Source organism: Erpetoichthys calabaricus, chromosome 2 (genome assembly GCF_900747795.2).
Source record: "Erpetoichthys calabaricus chromosome 2, fErpCal1.3, whole genome shotgun sequence".
NCBI classification, from domain to species: Eukaryota; Metazoa; Chordata; class Cladistia; order Polypteriformes; family Polypteridae; genus Erpetoichthys; species Erpetoichthys calabaricus.
Genome location: NC_041395.2, coordinates 291,604,618 through 291,623,923, shown reverse-complemented (window position 1 = coordinate 291,623,923; position 19,306 = coordinate 291,604,618). Strand labels below are relative to the sequence as shown.

General features: G+C 38.6%; 1 protein-coding gene across 1 annotated transcript in view; it reads left to right on the top strand.

Annotated features, from left to right (window-relative positions):
* Positions 1-19,306, top strand: part of atrnl1b (attractin-like 1b) — a 1,074,694-nt gene that overhangs the window by 973,105 nt on the left and 82,283 nt on the right. Inside the window, exon 28 of the mRNA XM_028795765.2 lies at positions 18,867-18,981. Coding sequence (XP_028651598.1) covers positions 18,867-18,981 — 115 coding nt within the window. The remainder of the gene's footprint in view (positions 1-18,866; positions 18,982-19,306) is intronic.

The following is a 19,306-nucleotide window of genomic DNA, read 5'->3' as shown; positions in this document are numbered from 1 at the left end:
TACAAGTTACGTATGCTGACGAGAATTTTTCTCAGCATTTCCTTGCGATAATGCACTTTCAGGGTGCGAATGATGCCCAAACCCAATGGCTGAAGCGCTGCAGTGCAATTGGGTGGGAGGAATTCAACATTATCTTGAACATTATCTAAATGTGGAAGCATGTTGTGGGCAGCACAGTTATCAATCAGAAGCTGAATCATCCTTTTTTTTCTTCATATTGTGAAGTTTCTGAACTCTTTTGAGACCCCCACTCCTCACCCAACGGGAACGACACGCTTAAGTGCGTCCTGAAGCGCGATTGCTGCATTTGTGGAAGCTTGTTTGTCCGTTGCCAGGCAGGGTAACAACAGGCTCATAGCGCTGCAGTGAAGTGACACAGAAGCAAATCATAAAAGATCGGGGTCGCGCTATAAGTCTCTGTTTTGCACCCCAAAACACAAGGCTGAGTCTCAGTACTTTAACAAAACCAGCTTTATTCAGCTTGAAACAGGAACGGCACACTTATTTATTGTAGCAGGATCTGCCACTCTGCTATACACAGACGCAGCAGATCAGTGATCAAGTTACCTGTTACCTGCATTTACAATGTTCCTTGAATATCACCCATCGATATCTTTTCTGTTTGCTTTGGCAGAAAGACGCAGCATAGCTGAGAGACTCAGCACAGCTTTGAGCCAGATGTTGCCCCAGCAACAGATAAACAGTCTTCCATAGACGCAGAGTTTGAACTTCGGGACGCTCATCGGCGTGTTGTCTAGTTGGGGGAGGTCTCAAGAGAGTTTACAAACCTGACATTTTCTTGAATGAGTGCCGCTTTAATAGGAATGTTTCTTGAACGAGCATCACTGAACCACATAAAAACTGCTTTTTCAACATCTTCAAATGCAGCAGTTCACATACGTTTGCAACCCGAGATTTTTCTTCTTTTTTTGTTTGATGTTTCAAGAAAGTTGACAGCATCGATAACGATAGCAAAATTCTGAATTCACTGGCAACGTCTTTTTTCTTTTTGCCGCAATCAAGAGCTGCAAAAAATGTAAAGTTTTTTTTTCTAATATGAACTGTTATCGTTTTTTCGTGTCTGCCGTTTCTATAGGAGGGTGACAATGAGTTAAATTCCAATGGATGTTTTTCAAATGTTGACGAGCAATAAGTAAAAAGTATCACTGAAATCCGCAGGAAACAAAAAAAGGCAAAAAAAAAAAACCAACTACGAGGAAAGTTTGAAGAAAGAAAAAAATTTACAGTGTTTCTGTTTGGGGATCGTTGTGCACAACTGAGCTGCGGCCACAGAACTAACTGCTCTGTGGATGATTCATTTAAGCATTTCTAGGTCTTTAGGGCACTTCGTTGTAATGAAAGTATCTGCTGAATGTACTTTATAGTAACGAGATTTCTATAGACTCGTGTCATATGGGGAAGCTGTCGGGACCATAAAAACACTTCGTTGTAATGAAAATTTCGTTGTAAAGATATTCGTTGTAACGGAATTTTACCTGTGTGTGTATATATATATATATAGTGGAGTATCAGCCCCAGGCACAAAGACACAAGTTCAGAATACACCCTTTTATTTTCTTTTTCTTGGCACACAAAGCACCAATCACACCAATAACCTCAGTTTCTTCCTCTCTTTCATTCTTTTCTTCTCTTTACCACCTACATTCCTCCACACCCAGCCGTCTGCCACAATATATATTTATATATATATATATATATATATACCTGTATATATATAATGGGAAAACCTACAATATATTCCCCTATCAAATTTATTTGAAAAAGTAATGCCATAGATTCACCTATGCTGTTTCTGAGCTGAGTGCAATAAGGCATGAGCTTCCTCAAGTCCCACAGTGACCATGCCCTTGCCCTTGCCCCTGCCCCTCAGTGAGCATGAGAATATTGAATACAGGGTTGATGTCACAGCAGTGGAAACATCCTGCAAATACAGAAGATAGCAGTATATGCTAGTCTGCCAAAGTAAGTAAACAAACAAAACAACAGCCACATAAGGAGCATGTATAGCCAACTGGGGTATCTAACAGAAGTTCAGAATGGTCCCAACACTGAAATCCAATGAACATATCTAACTACAGGCAGGAATGGGTTCTCTGCACAGTCTCTCTTTTATGCAATTTGTGAAAGCTGTCAATAGAACTATTAAGCTGTTATTGTTCTTTTAATTTAACATCTTAAAATACATTTTTTTAGTAGTGGCGTACTTCTTGTCACTGCATGTATAGGATTTGCAGTATTGTACACTGCATTTACCTTTTCTCTTGTAATATTTTTATTCCATTTGTATAGCAGCCTGTGATGTTTTATAGGATGAACAGTAATTGCTTTGTTATTTTAGCGTATTTGAAAATGCAATATGTCTACACACATTCATAATCACATTGTAACAAAATTGAAGCTACTGGTTTACACTTAAACCTTTAATTTGGATTGTAAGCCACAAGCTTGCTGCCTTCTTCCTCCTGTTCCACCTTAGCTCATGTGTAAATGTGAGGAAGTCACTTTACTATGCTACGATTCTAGCAAATATGAAAAGAGGAGTCTTCATGGACTTGCATTGTATACAGTTGATTCATTGGGTTAAAGATTTTACCTAAATAAATCAGTTTAATACAGCTGGTTTAGAAATGTAATGGATATTAAAATGCTTTTGAATGAGGCAGATTATTTGCCAGCCAGATGATCTGACTTCCATTTGGCCTCAAATTGTGATTTGCCTTCTTTTTAGTAGATGAAAAATGGCAGAACAGATAAGTGTGTGACACTTCAAGAGCCATAATGCCTTTTTCACTTCCTTTTATTTTACATGGTTGTCCCCAGTCATGTCTTGTCAGTTACATATTCTTAGCTCCAACACTGGTCCCATTTCTCTCTATGTTGTGTTTTTTTAAATTACTTCTTGCAAAGGGGTTATTAGGAGGTATTTCAAAGAGCAAACACTTCTGAGCACAACTGTAGTAGTGTGCTTTGAAAACAAATGGAGCCGTTCATTCCGAGGCATTCTCTCCCAAATAATCTTCATTGGCTCAGATTTAGCAAAGCAGTCAAGTGGTTATGATGCTGCTCACATGGGCTAAAGCTGATTGGAAATTGCAGAACATGAGAAGCTTCAAGTTTGAGACATTGTCAGATAAAGCTTCAAAAGAACTAGATTTTAGAGTTTTATTTGTGTTTTCCAGAAGGAATCAATAAGTAATGTAGTATATTATTAGTCATCTGTTGTGTGGTAACTGTTTTAACAGGTTCTTTTCCATTTTTCTAATATGATATATTAATTTGCTTCACCCATCCCTCTGTACGCTCCTCACTCATCCTTCCACTTTCAAAACTACCCAAACAAGGCAGCATTTGTGTTGAAGGAAGAAACCTCTCCGGATGTCTTTGAATGACCTTGAACTAAAATAAAAAGGTTCAAGGCCAAGGAATAGAGTGTAAAGCAGAAAGGGCAGCTGCCATTGTATCTTGTTGTACACACCTTCATGGAAGGGACAATTAGCTTAACTTGACTATCTTTGGAGAAAATGTAGGATGACCCAAAACAGGCATGGGCTAAGCATTACAAACTCCACATTGTAACCCAGAACTCTGACACTATAAGGCAAAAGTGTCTTCCAAATTTTATTACTTAAGTGATATACTGTCCAGATTTACGGGCTACCAAAAAAGTACATCATTGACCATGAATGCATCCTAACATATAGACTTCTCATGCAGTATATTGATTTTATATAGTATTTTTCCATGCTTTCCCTAATCGAATAAATTATACAAGTGATACCCCATTCTCTTTAATTTTACGCCATAGCATATTTTTTAATAATGTCAGTACACTGGAAATGCAGGTTAAAATGAATACATATTCCCCATATTATACAAAACAGTTCCAAGGGCTTTCATTTACAAAAACCTTATCTGAAGAAGGGCAGTTGCAAATTGAAAGTCAACATATCCTAAAACACTTAAATATCATTAAAAACTCAGCCTTAAGTTAATTAGACATTCCAAGTCTTGCACTTAAAAAGTACCAAAAGTTAATAAGTTTCCAATTTAGCTTTAAATGGCCATAGTCAGTCTTCAACATAATAGTTTTGTATTCTGTGAAAGGCTTGGTATGTGATTTACTTAATAATTGGTTTTAAAGTCCACTGCTGAAGAATGGAATTCATTGGTTTGAAATGCACTTCTGTTCTAGAGACAGGGCCGGTGTTAATAATTAACTAAATCATTTGATTGCATTTTTCAGAGGCTTGACATCACCCTGATTATCTTGTTGAAATACAAATGAAAACAGTGATCACTTTCCTTTTGCAAGCGTTATCCTGTCAGTCTATTCTTTGATTTCAGAATTGTTAAGAACCTTTTAAGGTCAATTTTGATATTAAAAGCAGCTCAGCACAGCCGTATAAAGCCAGCTTAAATTGTGCAAGAAATCAATGACATACTGAATAGACTGTTTGCCAGTTCATTTACAGCTCATCTTTATCGTGTTGTAAGGATATGGCTACTTTCTTTGAAAGTCTTATTGTAAAATATCCTAAGCATAATTTTATAGAACATTTGTCAGATCCTTGATTATTCTGTATTGCAGTATAATACAATCTATTGGCTTTTAGAATTTGTAAGATTTCTTCTTATTGTACCTCACAGGTGGTTTCATAGCTTTGTGGTATTATTATGTGAAACATTTTCTGGTCCATTCTAGGATTTTTTTTTTTTTTACATTTAGTTATTTAATTTTTTATTGTTAGTGTGTATGTATATATATATATATATATATATATATATATATATATATATATATATATATATATATATATATACTGCTTATAAAAATTAACGGAACACTTTTTAACCAGAGTATAGCATCAAGTCAGTGAAACGTCTGGGCTATTGAGTTGGTCAGTTAAGTAGCAGAGGGAAGGGGTTGTTAATCAGTTGCAGCTGCTTTGGTGTTAATGAAATTAACTAGAAGGTCAACAATGAGACGACCCCCAAAACAGGAATGGTCTAACAGGTGGAGGCCACTGACATTTTTCCCTCCTCATCTTTTCTGACTGTTTTGTCACTAGTTTTGCATTTGGCTGCAGTCAGTGTCACTACTGATAGCATGAGGTGATACCTGGACCCTACAGAGGTTGCACAGGTAGTCCAACTTCTCCAGGATGGCCCACCAATACGTGTCATTGCCAGAAGGTTTGCTGTGTCTCCCAGAATAGTCTCAAAGGCATGGAGGAGATTAGGAGTGCTGGACAGGGCTGTAGAAGGCCCTTAACCCATTAGCAGGACCGATATCTGCTCCTTTGGGCAAGGAGGAACACGATGAGCACTGCCAGAGCCCTACAAAATGACCTCCAGCAGGCCACTGGAGTGAATGTCTCTGACCAAACAATCAGAAACAGACTTCATGAAGGTGGCCTGAGAGCCCGACGTCCTCTAGTGGGCTGTGTGCTCACTGCCTGGCATCGTGGAGCTTGATTGGCATTTGCCATAGAATACCAGAATTGCTTTTCACAGATGAGAGCAGGTTCACCCTGAGCACACGTGACAGACGTAAAAGGGTCTGGAGAAGCCATGGAGAACGTTAAGCTGCCTCTAACATTGTTTAGCATGACCGGTTTGGTGGTGGGTCAGTGATGGTCTGGGGAGGCATATCCATGGAGGGACGCACAGACCTCTACAGGCTAGACAACGGCACCTTGACTGCCATTAGGTATCGGGATGAAATCCTTGGACCCATTGTCAGACCCTATGCTGGTGCAGTGGGTCCTGGGTTCCTCCTGGTGCACGACAATGCCTGGCCTCATGTACCGAGAGGAGAGTATGCAGGCAGTTCCTGGAGGATGAAGGAATTGATACCATTGACTCGCCTGACCTAAATCCAATAGAACACCTCTGGGTGTGACATTATGCTGCCAGGTTGCACCTCAGACTGTCCAGGAGCTCAATGATGCCCTGGTCCAGACGTGGGAGGAAATACCCCAGGACACCATCCATCATCTCATTAGGAGCATACCCCGCGCATTGTCAAGCATGCATACAAGTACGTGGGGGCCATACAAACTACTGAGTACGATTTTGAGTTGCTGCAATAAAATTTTGGTAAAATGGACTAGCCTGCCACATTATTTTTTCACACTGATTTTCGGGGTTGTCTTTGAATTCTTCCTTCTGTAGGTTGGTCATTTTCATTTCCATCAAACAATGTGGTATCCTTTCGTTCATAACACATTACCCAGTCCATATCAGTAGAGGTATCCAGCAGGATTTTTTTTCCCATTGAGATCTGATTTGTTTTCTAAGTGTTCCTTTAATTTTTTTGAGCATATATGTCTGTGTGTGTGTATAAATAAATCTGGTTATACACTCTTAACATGAACATACAGTAGACCTGACAACACAATCCTGTGTGTAGGTCTACTTTTAAGTGCTCCACACTTTTTGTTGTATATTGATATTAAATCTGAACAACAGTTATATTTAAACCCTTTTATAACCTAGACGCTTTTGTCCATTTCTTTGGGCACTTTCTTTCTGTCACCATGTCTTGTACAGACTGTTGCCCCTTCCAGCCACATAAGGCATTGCATAAGCTTAATCAATTAGAAAATTAGCAGACCCCATCTGGGAGTTAATAGATGAATTTAACTACATCTGGGTCTGGAGAAACATCCCACTGGCATTAACCACTAATTTAGAATATAGTAAGCACTGGCAGCTTACAGAATCATTGTGAGGAAATGTAATCATTTAGCCGGTTGTTGTGGTATGCACTGATGGATGAAAACTTCAAAAGGCCAAGAGTAAGCTTGGGTTCTTAAAGGAAGGACTCGGGCAATGACATCTAACTGGTTAGCATTTTGCTTATGGGATATGACAGACTAGAAGAAAATTACCCCATATAGTAATAGGTTCATTGAATGGATTAGGTTAAACATACTCAACTACCATAAATGGCCATTTTGAACAGTATATTAATTTTTCATGTTATAAAAATTTGACTCTGTAGCAAAACTTCCCAAATGTATGGCTGGTCTCTTAAGTCTGTGATGCTGAACTTTCTTATTACCAGGCAGCAAAAGTGAAAGGTTGATAAAATTAGAGTTTTAACACATTCACATGTGTTTGCATGATTTGTTTGTGGTAGTTAAAATAAAAAGCACTAAACTGTACCTACCTCCTAAAATGCATAGCAGACAGATTTGGGCCCGCCCAAATCAGAAATACATTATTCAGCTGAACTTTTTACATATGGGCTTACTGTAACAAGTCTCAAAGATATTCTTGATACCCAGGCTGTTGTTTGTATCTATTGCTCTTAAAAAATGTCATTTAAAAAATTGTTTACAAGTCTGATTTTTACAAAAAAAGTAGTGATATATCACTTTATATAATATCTGACTAAAAGTAGTGGATATTTTGAGGGTGATTTCGCTAATGCATCTCCCCTGTTCTGCCAGGGAAGGTGGGCACAGTTGTGCTCGTCCCCTTTCCTGACACCCAAAACTGTGCTGTCTGATGGAGCTGGTGCTGTACAAAGGGTTAACAGGTACAGTGAGTGGAAGCGCAATCTCAACCCTTTTTATTTTGTTTTTTTTTTTCCATTCTGTTACAGTACTTAAAACATGCAACATTAGACAGAATAAATACAAATCAAAAGCTGTTTGATTTTTAGCAGAGCATGTCAAAGACCAGTTGGAGCTGAGTATTTCACCTTATATGACCGGCTTCACAGGAGCACACCTCCGACTGCCTCTGATTCATTAAGATTATGTAAATAAAGGTTACAAGTGAAAACTTCTAGAAAAGTCACGTAATGTGTCATAGCATTTAGCCTCCCAGGGTATATGCTGGTACACCGGAACAGAGACTCTGTCTAATAGAGGAACCTCATATGTAGATACCATTGTGACCGTGAACACTGTACCAAGCCTTTGAAGTGATGTCTACCTGAGTACCCAATTTAAGACACTGGTTTCTTATGGAGTCCTGTTCAGGGGTGTTTCATGGATTTGATGGTATCAGGATCTTAGTACCCTTGTCTGAGTCTTGTTCCTCCTCTCAATGTACTCTGTTTTAAATTTTATATAACATCTTAGCTGAGAGTTCAGGGAGTTGTTATATGTATATAAAAGAAGGGAGGTAATCCCTTGGGGTTTCAAATTTTCGAATATATGTATATGTATAAAAACATAAACAGACTAAAAGTTTAGAACAAAATGCCACTGCCTCAAAGAGCACAAGTTACCTAGCTAGAGACAAATAAAATAATGAATGAGTGCATTTAGATTGTTTAAGCAATCGTTGGTGGTGTTCATTACAGATAGTGATGCACACATCATGCACATATTTTTTTTGATCATGTCACTTAGTACCCACAGAGAAAAAATTTTTCAAGCACCACTTATATTTGAAGCCTGCAGTATCCATGTAACATTTTCATAAGCTCTTCATGCATTGCAGATGTACCACGAGTAAAATAAAATATTACTAATAATGTAGTGAAGTTCAGTGTCCACACTCATGGCAAGTAAGGATTTATGCTCCTTTTCATTACTGATTGTATCATTTGCTATGCTAACAAGGTCTTGCTCACCTAGCCATCAATTCTAGGCTGAAGACAAGACAGCTGTGCTGATACGTCTCTTTTACAGGGTGCACATGCCTGTGATTTTGATGGCTGTTTTATTTAAACTAGCTGTGTCACTCCACTTTAACTGGGACATTTCCTAAGACATTGGGTCTTAGTTATAGTGCCAACGGTTAACTGGGTGTCTCAGAAGTACTGTGTAACTTTTCTGTCTACAATATTTGTGTTGTTTTTAACCAAGAGTTGATATTTTTAGCAGGCACTGTGGTATAGTGGTTCAGGTGTTGAATGTAGGACTTCATAACCTGAGGCTGAGGAGATTCAAATCTTGCTGCTGACACCATGATCAAGTTGCTTCACCTGCCTCTGCTCCAATTAGAAAAACAAATATAATGTAATGAATTGTATCTCTCAAATGTAAGTCACCTTGGAGAAAGGTATTAATTAAATAATAAGTAATAATAATGTTATTAGGTCACTGGAGCTGTCTACGCTCTTGAACATGCTATACACAATTGCCCAGGAGTAAAACATTCCTGCTGTAGGTCAGTTCCTACAGGGACATGTAGTCTTTTGAATTGACACTGGTAGTCAATAGGAATAATATAAAATTTGACTAAATATATATATATTTTTTTTGGACATTTCCTTAGGTGAACACTGAAGTGTTAATGCTGAGCAATCTTTTACTTTAACTGATTATAAACAGTACTGACATTTAGAGGCTGCACATGTAGGCAGCCCAACCAATGAATTGAATGTCTTTACCTTTTTTGTTGTTTTCTTTGCTATTTGAAGCAGAAGAAAATAATTGCCAGTACTGTTTTGGAGGATTCTTAAATGATCGGGGGTCCCCCCCCCCCCTTTAAATTCAGCAGATGCAAGTGTAAAGATTTTGGAAGTTGGGGGTGAAGTTCCCCTTTCAAAGTCCATAAATGGAGATGTATATTACGATGGAGTAACTTTTTGGGGACTTGTTAAATTTAAACTAATGCCATCGGTCCAGGGGCATTTCCAGAATTTTTGGGTGTCACTGTCTTAAGCCCTTGTTTGACTGTTGTGCGCAATCTTACATCTATATAAAATCAAAGAGCGGGTCCCTTTGGACTTTCACACCCGTTCATGTATTGATGTATAATTGATCTGGGGTTATATTGTATATGATGTATAAAAACACCTGGAGCTTACTGCTATTGATCATGTATATAATCTAGTAAAAGATCAGGAGCTGGGAAGAATTAAGCCTCTGAAGCTACTGTCCCCCTTATGACACCACAGCATTAGTCGAGGCTTGTCTTGTATTAGAGGATACCACTTCCGCCTCTACTGCTTTCTCGCTCAATGGGGCCTTATACCGTGCTTGCTAACCATTTAGCTTTGTATCTTCCTTGAGGTTCACCAAACTTTCTCCTTCTATTTCAGTCCTTATTGCACAGAATGTCAATCAAATTTTTTTTTTAAAAATTTAAGATTTTGGTGTATCTAGTTCTGTTGCAGGGATGGTTTTTACCCCTAAATATCTCAAAATGTCCTTTCTTAGCAAATACCTACTGCCCTAAATGTACCATCCTGTCAAATTTCAGCTTTTTTAACTAAGCATGAAAGAGTTTTTGTGTTGATGAGTTAGTCAATCAGCTTTGCCTTACATATATAGATAACAATTGCCTGAGTATCCCTATCAGGGGCACTTCTTGGATTTGATGGTATCAGGATCTTAAACCCTTAAACCGTTCCCCTAGGCGATGTGGTTTACAATTTCCTTAACATCTTTGCAGATAATACAGCCAATTGTTACACTTACATAGACGAGTGTAGTTTGACTGATATGCATACAATGTTGCAACAAGCCCCCTTGGTGTTCCGGCACTCTTGTGGATAGCAGAGGGCTCTTTCCCCTTTGGGTTATATGTGTATATGTAAATAAATATAAACAAAACAGAGGAAAAAGATCAGGATTTAACATACTGTATAAACGGGCTTTAGTTTCTGAGTCCTGACCCCTGCCAATGGCCCTACTGTATATTGTGCAGGACTGAGGAAAGATTAGCTCTTATGCTGAGGCTTTGAATGACTTTGTCTTTTCGATCAGCCGTAACGGTGGGTGGGGCTTAAATAAGTCATCTGAGTGCAAGTTGTGTTCAGTTAATCATCAATAACATCATGAAAGCAAGGGTCCCATTTGTCCAAAGAAAATGTTATTTCATTTTACAGAAAGAAAATATTCATTTGGGACTCTTTTAACAGCTATCCCCATGCAGCAAAGTGCAAGCAGCTTTTATAGGAGAAAAATTTGATTTTGTGTTTATTATTACGTCTGGTAACACTTTATAAAAGCAGCAAAGCTCTTTGCTTTTCATGCCCAGGACACAAGCTTACTGGGTAAGTGTGTTTTGAATCACTTAATTTTTATTTATTTATTTTTTGGTTTTCAGTTTACTTAGATTGTCAGGCCATTTGGACGATGAAAGATGAAAAAATTGTAAAGTAAATTTAAGTTATTCTAGTCAAATGTTATTTGACCATTTTACACGTTATTTCTTTACTTCCATTTCCTGAGTGCTTTCTGGCACTGTGTGAGCCCCATTAAATTTGACACTGATTACTTGATTGTCAGGGATACATTGGCAGTAGGAAAGGTACAGTGCCTTTTATGCAGGCATCATTTGTCTGTACGTCAAATAAGGCTAGACACTCCTGGGTGGCAAATTTTAAAATGGTCCATGTTTGCAATAGTGATTGTATATAACAGACTCGGCTGTTGCATCCTCTCTTCTATTTCTACTGTTGCATCCTCTCTTCTATTTCGGCAGTTTACCTTTCAGAATGCTATTATCTAGCAACGGTCTTGCAAAAAAGGTAAGAGCAGTGGTGTTGCATAAGGACATTCTTAGCGAATTACCTTATTCAGGATCTTAAATTGTCCCCGTATGAATGAGTCTGTATGTGTGTTGTCAAAAGAATGACAAAAGAGCCACAAAAAGGTTTGGGGCCGCCTCCCGTGTACTTGAACATGGCTGTAAAATTGGTAAATAAATTGTACAGAAGTGTACAGACTGGAGTCCAAAACAGAGCTGACTGGGTGAGGTAAAGATGGCTTTTTTAAAGCAAGGCAGAGGAAGTGCTGCCATTGGGGTCAGGACCAAAACCGGAAGTGCCATCCTCGGGACCAGATGTGACATCATAAGGGCCAGGCAGAATTTCCCAAAACTGGTCTGCACTGGAAAGAGAGAAACGATTAGTGCACACCGCCACCTCCTGGTCTGGCGTGGAATTACCCTCATTTGAGCCCGTTAGCTGCCTGCCATGTGTGGTGTTATGGGTCCACAGCTCTTCCAGCAAAGGCCAGTTCAATTTTAAATAATCACTGCGCTCGCGGTTTTGCGAGGGGGCATGGTGGCTGTAGCGTCTGCGGTGTGGGCATTTCTCACCTAAGTGCACATAGGTGAGGGACTGCCCACATCTGTGATTGTTCCTGGGGCTAATGTGCTGCAGCTGCTATGTCCTCTCTGCATATATAGAGAAGCCCGAGACGGTTAGGGGAAAAAGAAAAAGAGAACAAGGAAGAAAGGAAGACGGAAGTTGCAGAAGAAAGCAGAAAGTGAGTGAGCGAGTGAGACACAGCGGGTGCAGGAAGCGAGCGAGCGTGAACAGGCTCGCAGCAGCTGAGTAGGCAGCCTGGGTGTTAGGCCGACACCCAGGGCGTAGTAGTTGTTGTCGCTCCTGCAGAGTTTGTTTCAGGAAGGACGGGAGTGACCGGGAGACGGGTGACTCTCCGCATGAGGCCGCGGATGGCAGCGGGAGTCAGGACTTGGGATGTGGTGTCCTCCACGTGAGAGCCTTGGCCGTTGGAGGAATTCCCAGGTCACTGTCAGGGGGAGCCGACCGGAGCTAAGGATCGGAAAGGCGACTGACAGTAGGAGAAGTAGGCAGAAGGTCAGCTGCATTGAGAGCATCTCGCCTGTTGCAGGGCCCGCATGGAAGAAGCAGGTGAGACGCTAACGCTAACAGAAAAGAAGCACCGGGCTTGTCATTTGTTTTTTTTAAAGACTGCTTCCTGAAGTGTGTTTTAACCTCGTTTTAAAGGAATAGTTTTGCTTTTGTATTTTAACCTCCACACGTTTCTTTTATTGGATTATTTATTGAACTGTTGAATGCACTGCTGCACTTTGATTTGAGCACTTTTGTTTTGGGTTACTTTGAATAAAAGCACTTTTGCACATTTGTTACATCATCCCCTTGCTCATTGTTATTGCCTCACTGTCTAGCTCATCGGTGACATTACCGACGATGTTGGGTTCAAGGGCTCCCGGACAGCCGATGGGAGCATGGAGCAGAACCCGCATCGTCACAACATGTACACGTGTGTGACAGTGTGAATTGGTCTTCTTTAACAAGTTTGCTCCAGCTTAGGCTATGGCTTCCACAACTTTAACTAGATTGACCATGGGGATTCCAAGCAGCAAGCTTATGAAATTGAGACTTAGGTGAATTCACTTTTGTTTCACTAAGCCTTATTTCACAATTGAAGCTTAGTCCATTCCATGAACACACACTGTTTCTTGTTACTCACAATGGGCTTAGGCAATCAACAGTTATGCATGAGCTCGTGACATCTGGGCAGTCCCAAGAGCCAATCACTGGTAACATCCATCATTGTTCAAAAAGCTTGGAGGAAAGTGCGGTATCAGCAGATTGTGTACCTCTGGCTTTAAGTGTGAAGCTAATGTGATGCATGGTGTATTATGGGGCAGCTTGGAAAAGTTTTGAGATTTATTTAATCATCATAAAATAGAAGAACATGTAACAAGGACAGTAGTAGTACTTTCAGAAGTTTATTGAGATAATATTTGTTCAATAATAACACAAAAAAACAAATGCATCCACTAATAAAAAAAAAGTTGCTTGGCAATTCAGAGCAGAACAATGCAAGGACAATACAGTTCTGAATTTGTCCATTGTATAATTAAATATTAATGGCATTATTCAAAGCAAGGAAAGTTTTCTTTGAATTGTACATTTTGTCTTTAAACATACTGGTTTGTGAATGTCGTACTTCAGAAACCTTAAACAATTAAGTACAGTGTTCAGTAGCAAAGTAAAGCACACAAATGGAAATTATATACAAGAATATACTTCAGCATTACTAGAATATCAATTTATATGCAAAGCTATAGTGCACATTTAGTATTCAAAAAGAAAGCTGTTAACTTCAGCCACTGCTACAATGTCTCATTGTCACTCCTGCTGACTGAATTTGTCCTAATCAGAATGTGTGACTGCAGAATACAGCTGTCTGTACACGTCAGTATCATTTAAATGGACTTCCCTGTGCAGTGATTTTACGTAGTTAGCCCCTAATGAGCTGGACAGTGCATTCTACTGTGACTTTCATAAAGCCTAAAGTTCATTATATAGTGGAACTGAGTTGCCTTTGCAGTGTATGGCTGCAACTAGTTGCTCTTAAAGTTGTTTTTTGTATATTCTATAGATACCAGGGAATGTTAAGGGGGTTTGTGCCGTCCTTTAACTGTATTTGGATAATAATCCTGCAGGGTTGCTTTGTAACATGACTTTTATGCATTAAATGTAACCACAAACGTGTGATATTTTGAATACCAGACCATACTTGTCCAGTTATTATAATAAGTGTTTCTATTTTACTGGCAGGTTCTCGATTGTAAAATGTTTTGTATTTTTAACATCTTATTAATGATAAAAATGACCATTATAAAAATACTAAAGGGGTCGAAGGCAATTAATTATTGAGGTGTGCAATTGAATTGTTTAATATGTGATCCTTCTTGAAAATGATCATTTCCTTCAGCTTTCAAAATATGCTGTACTTTTAAAATGGAGTTTAATAATCTACTTTTCATTTGTGATTACAAAACACCAACTATTAATAACAGTCAAAGCTAAGATGCAGACTTTGGTAAACTTGTATCATAGTGCATCAGTATCTGTTTATACAGTGGTGTGAAAAACTATTTGCCCCCTTCCTGATTTCTTATTCTTTTGCATGTTTGTCACACAAAATGTTTCTGATCATCAAACACATTTAACCATTAGTCAAATATAACACAAGTAAACACAAAATGTAGTTTTTAAATGATGGTTTTTATTATTTAGGGTGAAAAAAAATCCAAACCTACATGGCCCTGTGTGAAAAAGTAATTGCCCCCTTGTTAAAAAATAACCTAACTGTGGTGTATCACACCTGAGTTCAATTTCCGTAGCCACCCCCAGGCCTGATTACTGCCACACCTGTTTCAATCAAGAAATCACTTAAATAGGAGCTGCCTGACACAGAGAAGTAGACCAAAAGCACCTCAAAAGCTAGACATCATGCCAAGATCCAAAGAAATTCAGGAACAAATGAGAACAGAAGTAATTGAGATCTATCAGTCTGGTAAAGGTTATAAAGCCATTTCTAAAGCTTTGGGACTCCAGCGAACCACAGTGAGAGCCATTATCCACAAATGGCAAAAACATGGAACAGTGGTGAACCTTCCCAGGAGTGGCTGGCCGACCAAAATTACCCCAAGAGCGCAGAGACGACTCATCCGAGAGGTCACAAAAGACCCCAGGACAACGTCTAAAGAACTGCAGGCCTCACTTGCCTCAATTAAGGTCAGTGTTCACGACTCCACCATAAGAAAGAGACTGGGCAAAAACGGCCTGTATGGCAGATTTCCAAGACGCAAACCACTGTTAAGCAAAAAGAACATTAGGGCTCGTCTCAAATTTGCTAAGAAACATCTCAATGATTGCCAAGACTTTTGGGAAAATACCTTGTGGACTGATGAGTCAAAAGTTGAACTTTTTGGAAGGCAAATGTCCCGTTACATCTGGCGTAAAAGGAACACAGCATTTCAGAAAAAGAACATCATACCAACAGTAAAATATGGTGGTGGTAGTGTGATGGTCTGGGGTTGTTTTGCTGCTTCAGGACCTGGAAGGCTTGCTGTGATAGATGGAACCATGAATTCTACTGTCTACCAAAAAATCCTGAAGGAGAATTTCCGGCCATCTGTTCGTCAACTCAAGCTGAAGCGATCTTGGGTGCTGCAACAGGACAATGACCCAAAACACACCAGCAAATCCACCTTTGAATGGCTGAAGAAAAACAAAATGAAGACTTTGGAGTGGCCTAGTCAAAGTCCTGACCTGAATCCAATTGAGATGCTATGGCATGACCTTAAAAAGGCGGTTCATGCTAGAAAACCCTCAAATAAAGCTGAATTACAACAATTTTGCAAAGATGAGTGGGCCAAAATTCCTCCAGAGCGCTGTAAAAGACTCATTGCAAGTTATCGCAAACGCTTGATTGCAGTTATTGCTGCTAAGGGTGGCCCAACCAGTTATTAGGTTCAGGGGGCAATTACTTTTTCACACAGGGCCATGTAGGTTTGGATTTTTTTTTCTCCCTAAATAATAAAAACCACCATTTACAAACTGCATTTTGTGTTTACTTGTGTTATATTTGACTAATGGTTAAATGTGTTTGATGATCAGAAACATTTTGTGTGACAAACATGCAAAAGAATAAGAAATCAGGAAGGGGGCAAATAGTTTTTCACACCACTGTATATGACTGCCAGTTTATGCTGTTATTTTTTTTATAATTTGTAAAAAATCGAATTTATTATTTTTTTGTATTCTGAACATTATGTACTGGTGGTTTCACAGGTAATGTCAGAGGCAGCAACGTTAAATTTGTATTTAATATGTAATGGGTAAAGAATTATTGGACACACACATTTTGATGTCCTGCGCTACTTAAAGCAGATTTCTATGCATGGTTCCAGTGGTCACACTACTATAAGGACAGACTGTAAATGTGTACTGTAGCTATCTAATTAATTTTCTGCCTTAATGTATGAGATAACCTTGTCATTTTCCAGTCTCTGTGGATCAGCAACAAATCCGCTTTAGTCGTTGGTCTTTCATGGTTTTAATTGCTTAGAGGATAAGAAGTGTTGCATCTCTGGCACTGAAGTTTCCTCATTATCCTTTAAATGTCAGTAATATAGGTTCTTTTCTGAGATGTTTGATGGTAACTGGCTGATAAAGTGCCGTCATTCTAGCTGGAGACTGCCTAGGTTAAATGTGCACATACGCTTTTCAAACAAGAAAAAACGTAGCAGCACAAAAATGGTGAAGCCAGAAAAAAGGTTAACGAGAGTTTCAGTCACTGGAGTGGAAAGCAGAGAAAGAAAAAGACACCTGGCTTTTATATTAGGGGCCGTATCATATCATAGGCCTTGATGTGCGAGCATTTGAATGTAAAGTCTACAAAAAATTACAGCGAACAAGCCTTTAAACCTTCTTGTAATGCAGAAGCATTAAAATATGCCACCTTTTGTTATGTACATCACATAACCATCTTAACATAAAAGAAAACTTGAATGTTTCAAACAGCTTGAATAAAAAGGAATAATGTATACGGAGTACAGCTCATGTCACAAGATTACAATAACAGAGAAAATGGTCAAGGAAGAAAGATAAAAGGGTTTATTACCTAAATTGAAAAGGGAGTTTTGTTTTACAGGTCCCAAACTTCTTTGGAAATTTGACCTATCATTTTAAGAGAAGTTTCTAGTTTAAATGATTATTAATATTTACTATTGTTACTCTACAGTTTGTGAATTTTATCAGTCATTTTCTGCTGTTCAGAACCCCAGCCATTTGGGTGATGACATGATGTTTCATGTCCTCAGATGCAAACAGTGCATAGAATGATGCAAGCCACTTATTTAATAAATTAAAAAAAAAGAACTGTGAGGAAATGAACATCTGAAACAGAGAAAATATTATAAAGCCATCTTGGTGAGATTTTTTTTCTGAGACACCTGCAGTGACATTAATGAGCAGACTGATGCAAGTGACTTCTTACTTTCATTTTTGCAACCCTTACATATTTGTATCTGTGAGTAAAAACAGTAGTCCCTAGTTCAACACAAAAACATATTGTGGGCAAATGAAACTGGGCTTTTAACAAACAAAGACTAATTTCAAAATACAGTACATATGAGAACCAGCATCCACTAGAGAGAATTATAGTTAAATATTGGAAAATAAGAGTAAGCAATAGTGACATTAGAGATGTGTAGCGTGGATCTCAGTAAATTACTGACTTTAAAGTGAAACATTGTGTCTCTGCTGATGACCCACACACTTCCAGATAAAGTCAATGAAGTCTTTAATATCTTTAAGAACGATGGAGACGGGCTGCAAAGTATACAGCTTATTTCCTTAATTTGTGGCACCTTAAAACCTGATTTAGTTAGAGCAACACATTTTCATTTGCATTGTTCTGCTATGAAAACAGGTGGTCTTCCTATGTTTGGCATTAATGATGAAGTTTTAATTTAGTGTGATAGTACTGCTGATCTAGGCAAATGGCCATCCATGAACATTTCAGGTTGCTCTAAGTGCAGGCTAGCAGGCATGAATGTGATGAATTCAATGATCTGAAACTAGGATCTGTTGATGGTGATTCTACTGTCTCCATCCTCTAACACCATTTTCTTTAAACATTATAAGTCTCGAGATGCCAGGAGTACACCACAATCACGTGGCTCCTCATGACACTGTAAATGACTTGGAGCGTTTTCTTGGAGCAATCCCCTGTTCATTCACACTGCTGATCCTGTTTCCACCAAAGCAAAACTTGTCTGCCTCCTGTTTTCCTTTTCTCTGTGTTGTAGTAAAAATTGATTTATTCTGTTAAAAAAAGATCTGTCTACATTTCTGTACTTGGTCAACCAAAAAATAAAGAGTGCTTATCACAATTCAATATCTTTTAACACTATACCAGCTCGTGAAAACCTGGAAACACAAACACAGTCCATAACTGTGAATATGTACCTACTGTACCTACACCTGAGTAGCTTACCCACAGTATTTAAAAAGATAAAAATCAGTCTGCAGAACAAAAGGGGAAAAGTGTTTTTTTTCCCCTTTTTTCTTAAAGATGGATGTTAAGAGAAGAATTTGGAAAATCATTTGCTACGGTTATACTGGTAACATTTTAAAACAATTAAGTGGACAATGTAGTTTATTTTAAAATTTCCGCTTAGGTTTACTAGCACCATAGCTTTTAAGTTTGTTGAGTGCTTATTCTTTATAAACCCGACACTCATAAATTAGGCTCATTTAATCAGAGGTCAGGTGAATGGAAAGTAACACCCTCATGTGTAATGTATGAAATTATGTTGTTAATAATAGGCCATATGTTTGTTTGCTTCTTTTGCAGGGTTCCCCAAAGCCCATCGCTATAGAGCCATGCTCAGGGAACAAGGCAGCAGTGCTTACGGTGTTTATATGTCTCCCAAGGGGGTCATCAGGGGTTCCTCCTCCAGGCCAGTCTGGTGAGTTCATTCATTTCTCCTGCTTCCCACTATTAACTTCACAGATTGTCTGGAAACTCATTTGTTAAATGTTTAAACCAAATCATCACCAACCACATTTTATAAAAAATTATATTTAAAATTTAATTAAAATCAATAGTATTTGTACATTTTGAAGTGCACATCGGAATAAAAACTGTTCAAGTCCTTCAATCTGGTTCACCTTTGAAATGTCTTAATATTTATTATGCCGTTGAAAGAGAAGGCATGGCATTTTATGGCACTAATAAACGTACAATACCCATCTGAACACGAGACACTGCCAGGTGTTGTTCTTCATTGTGTG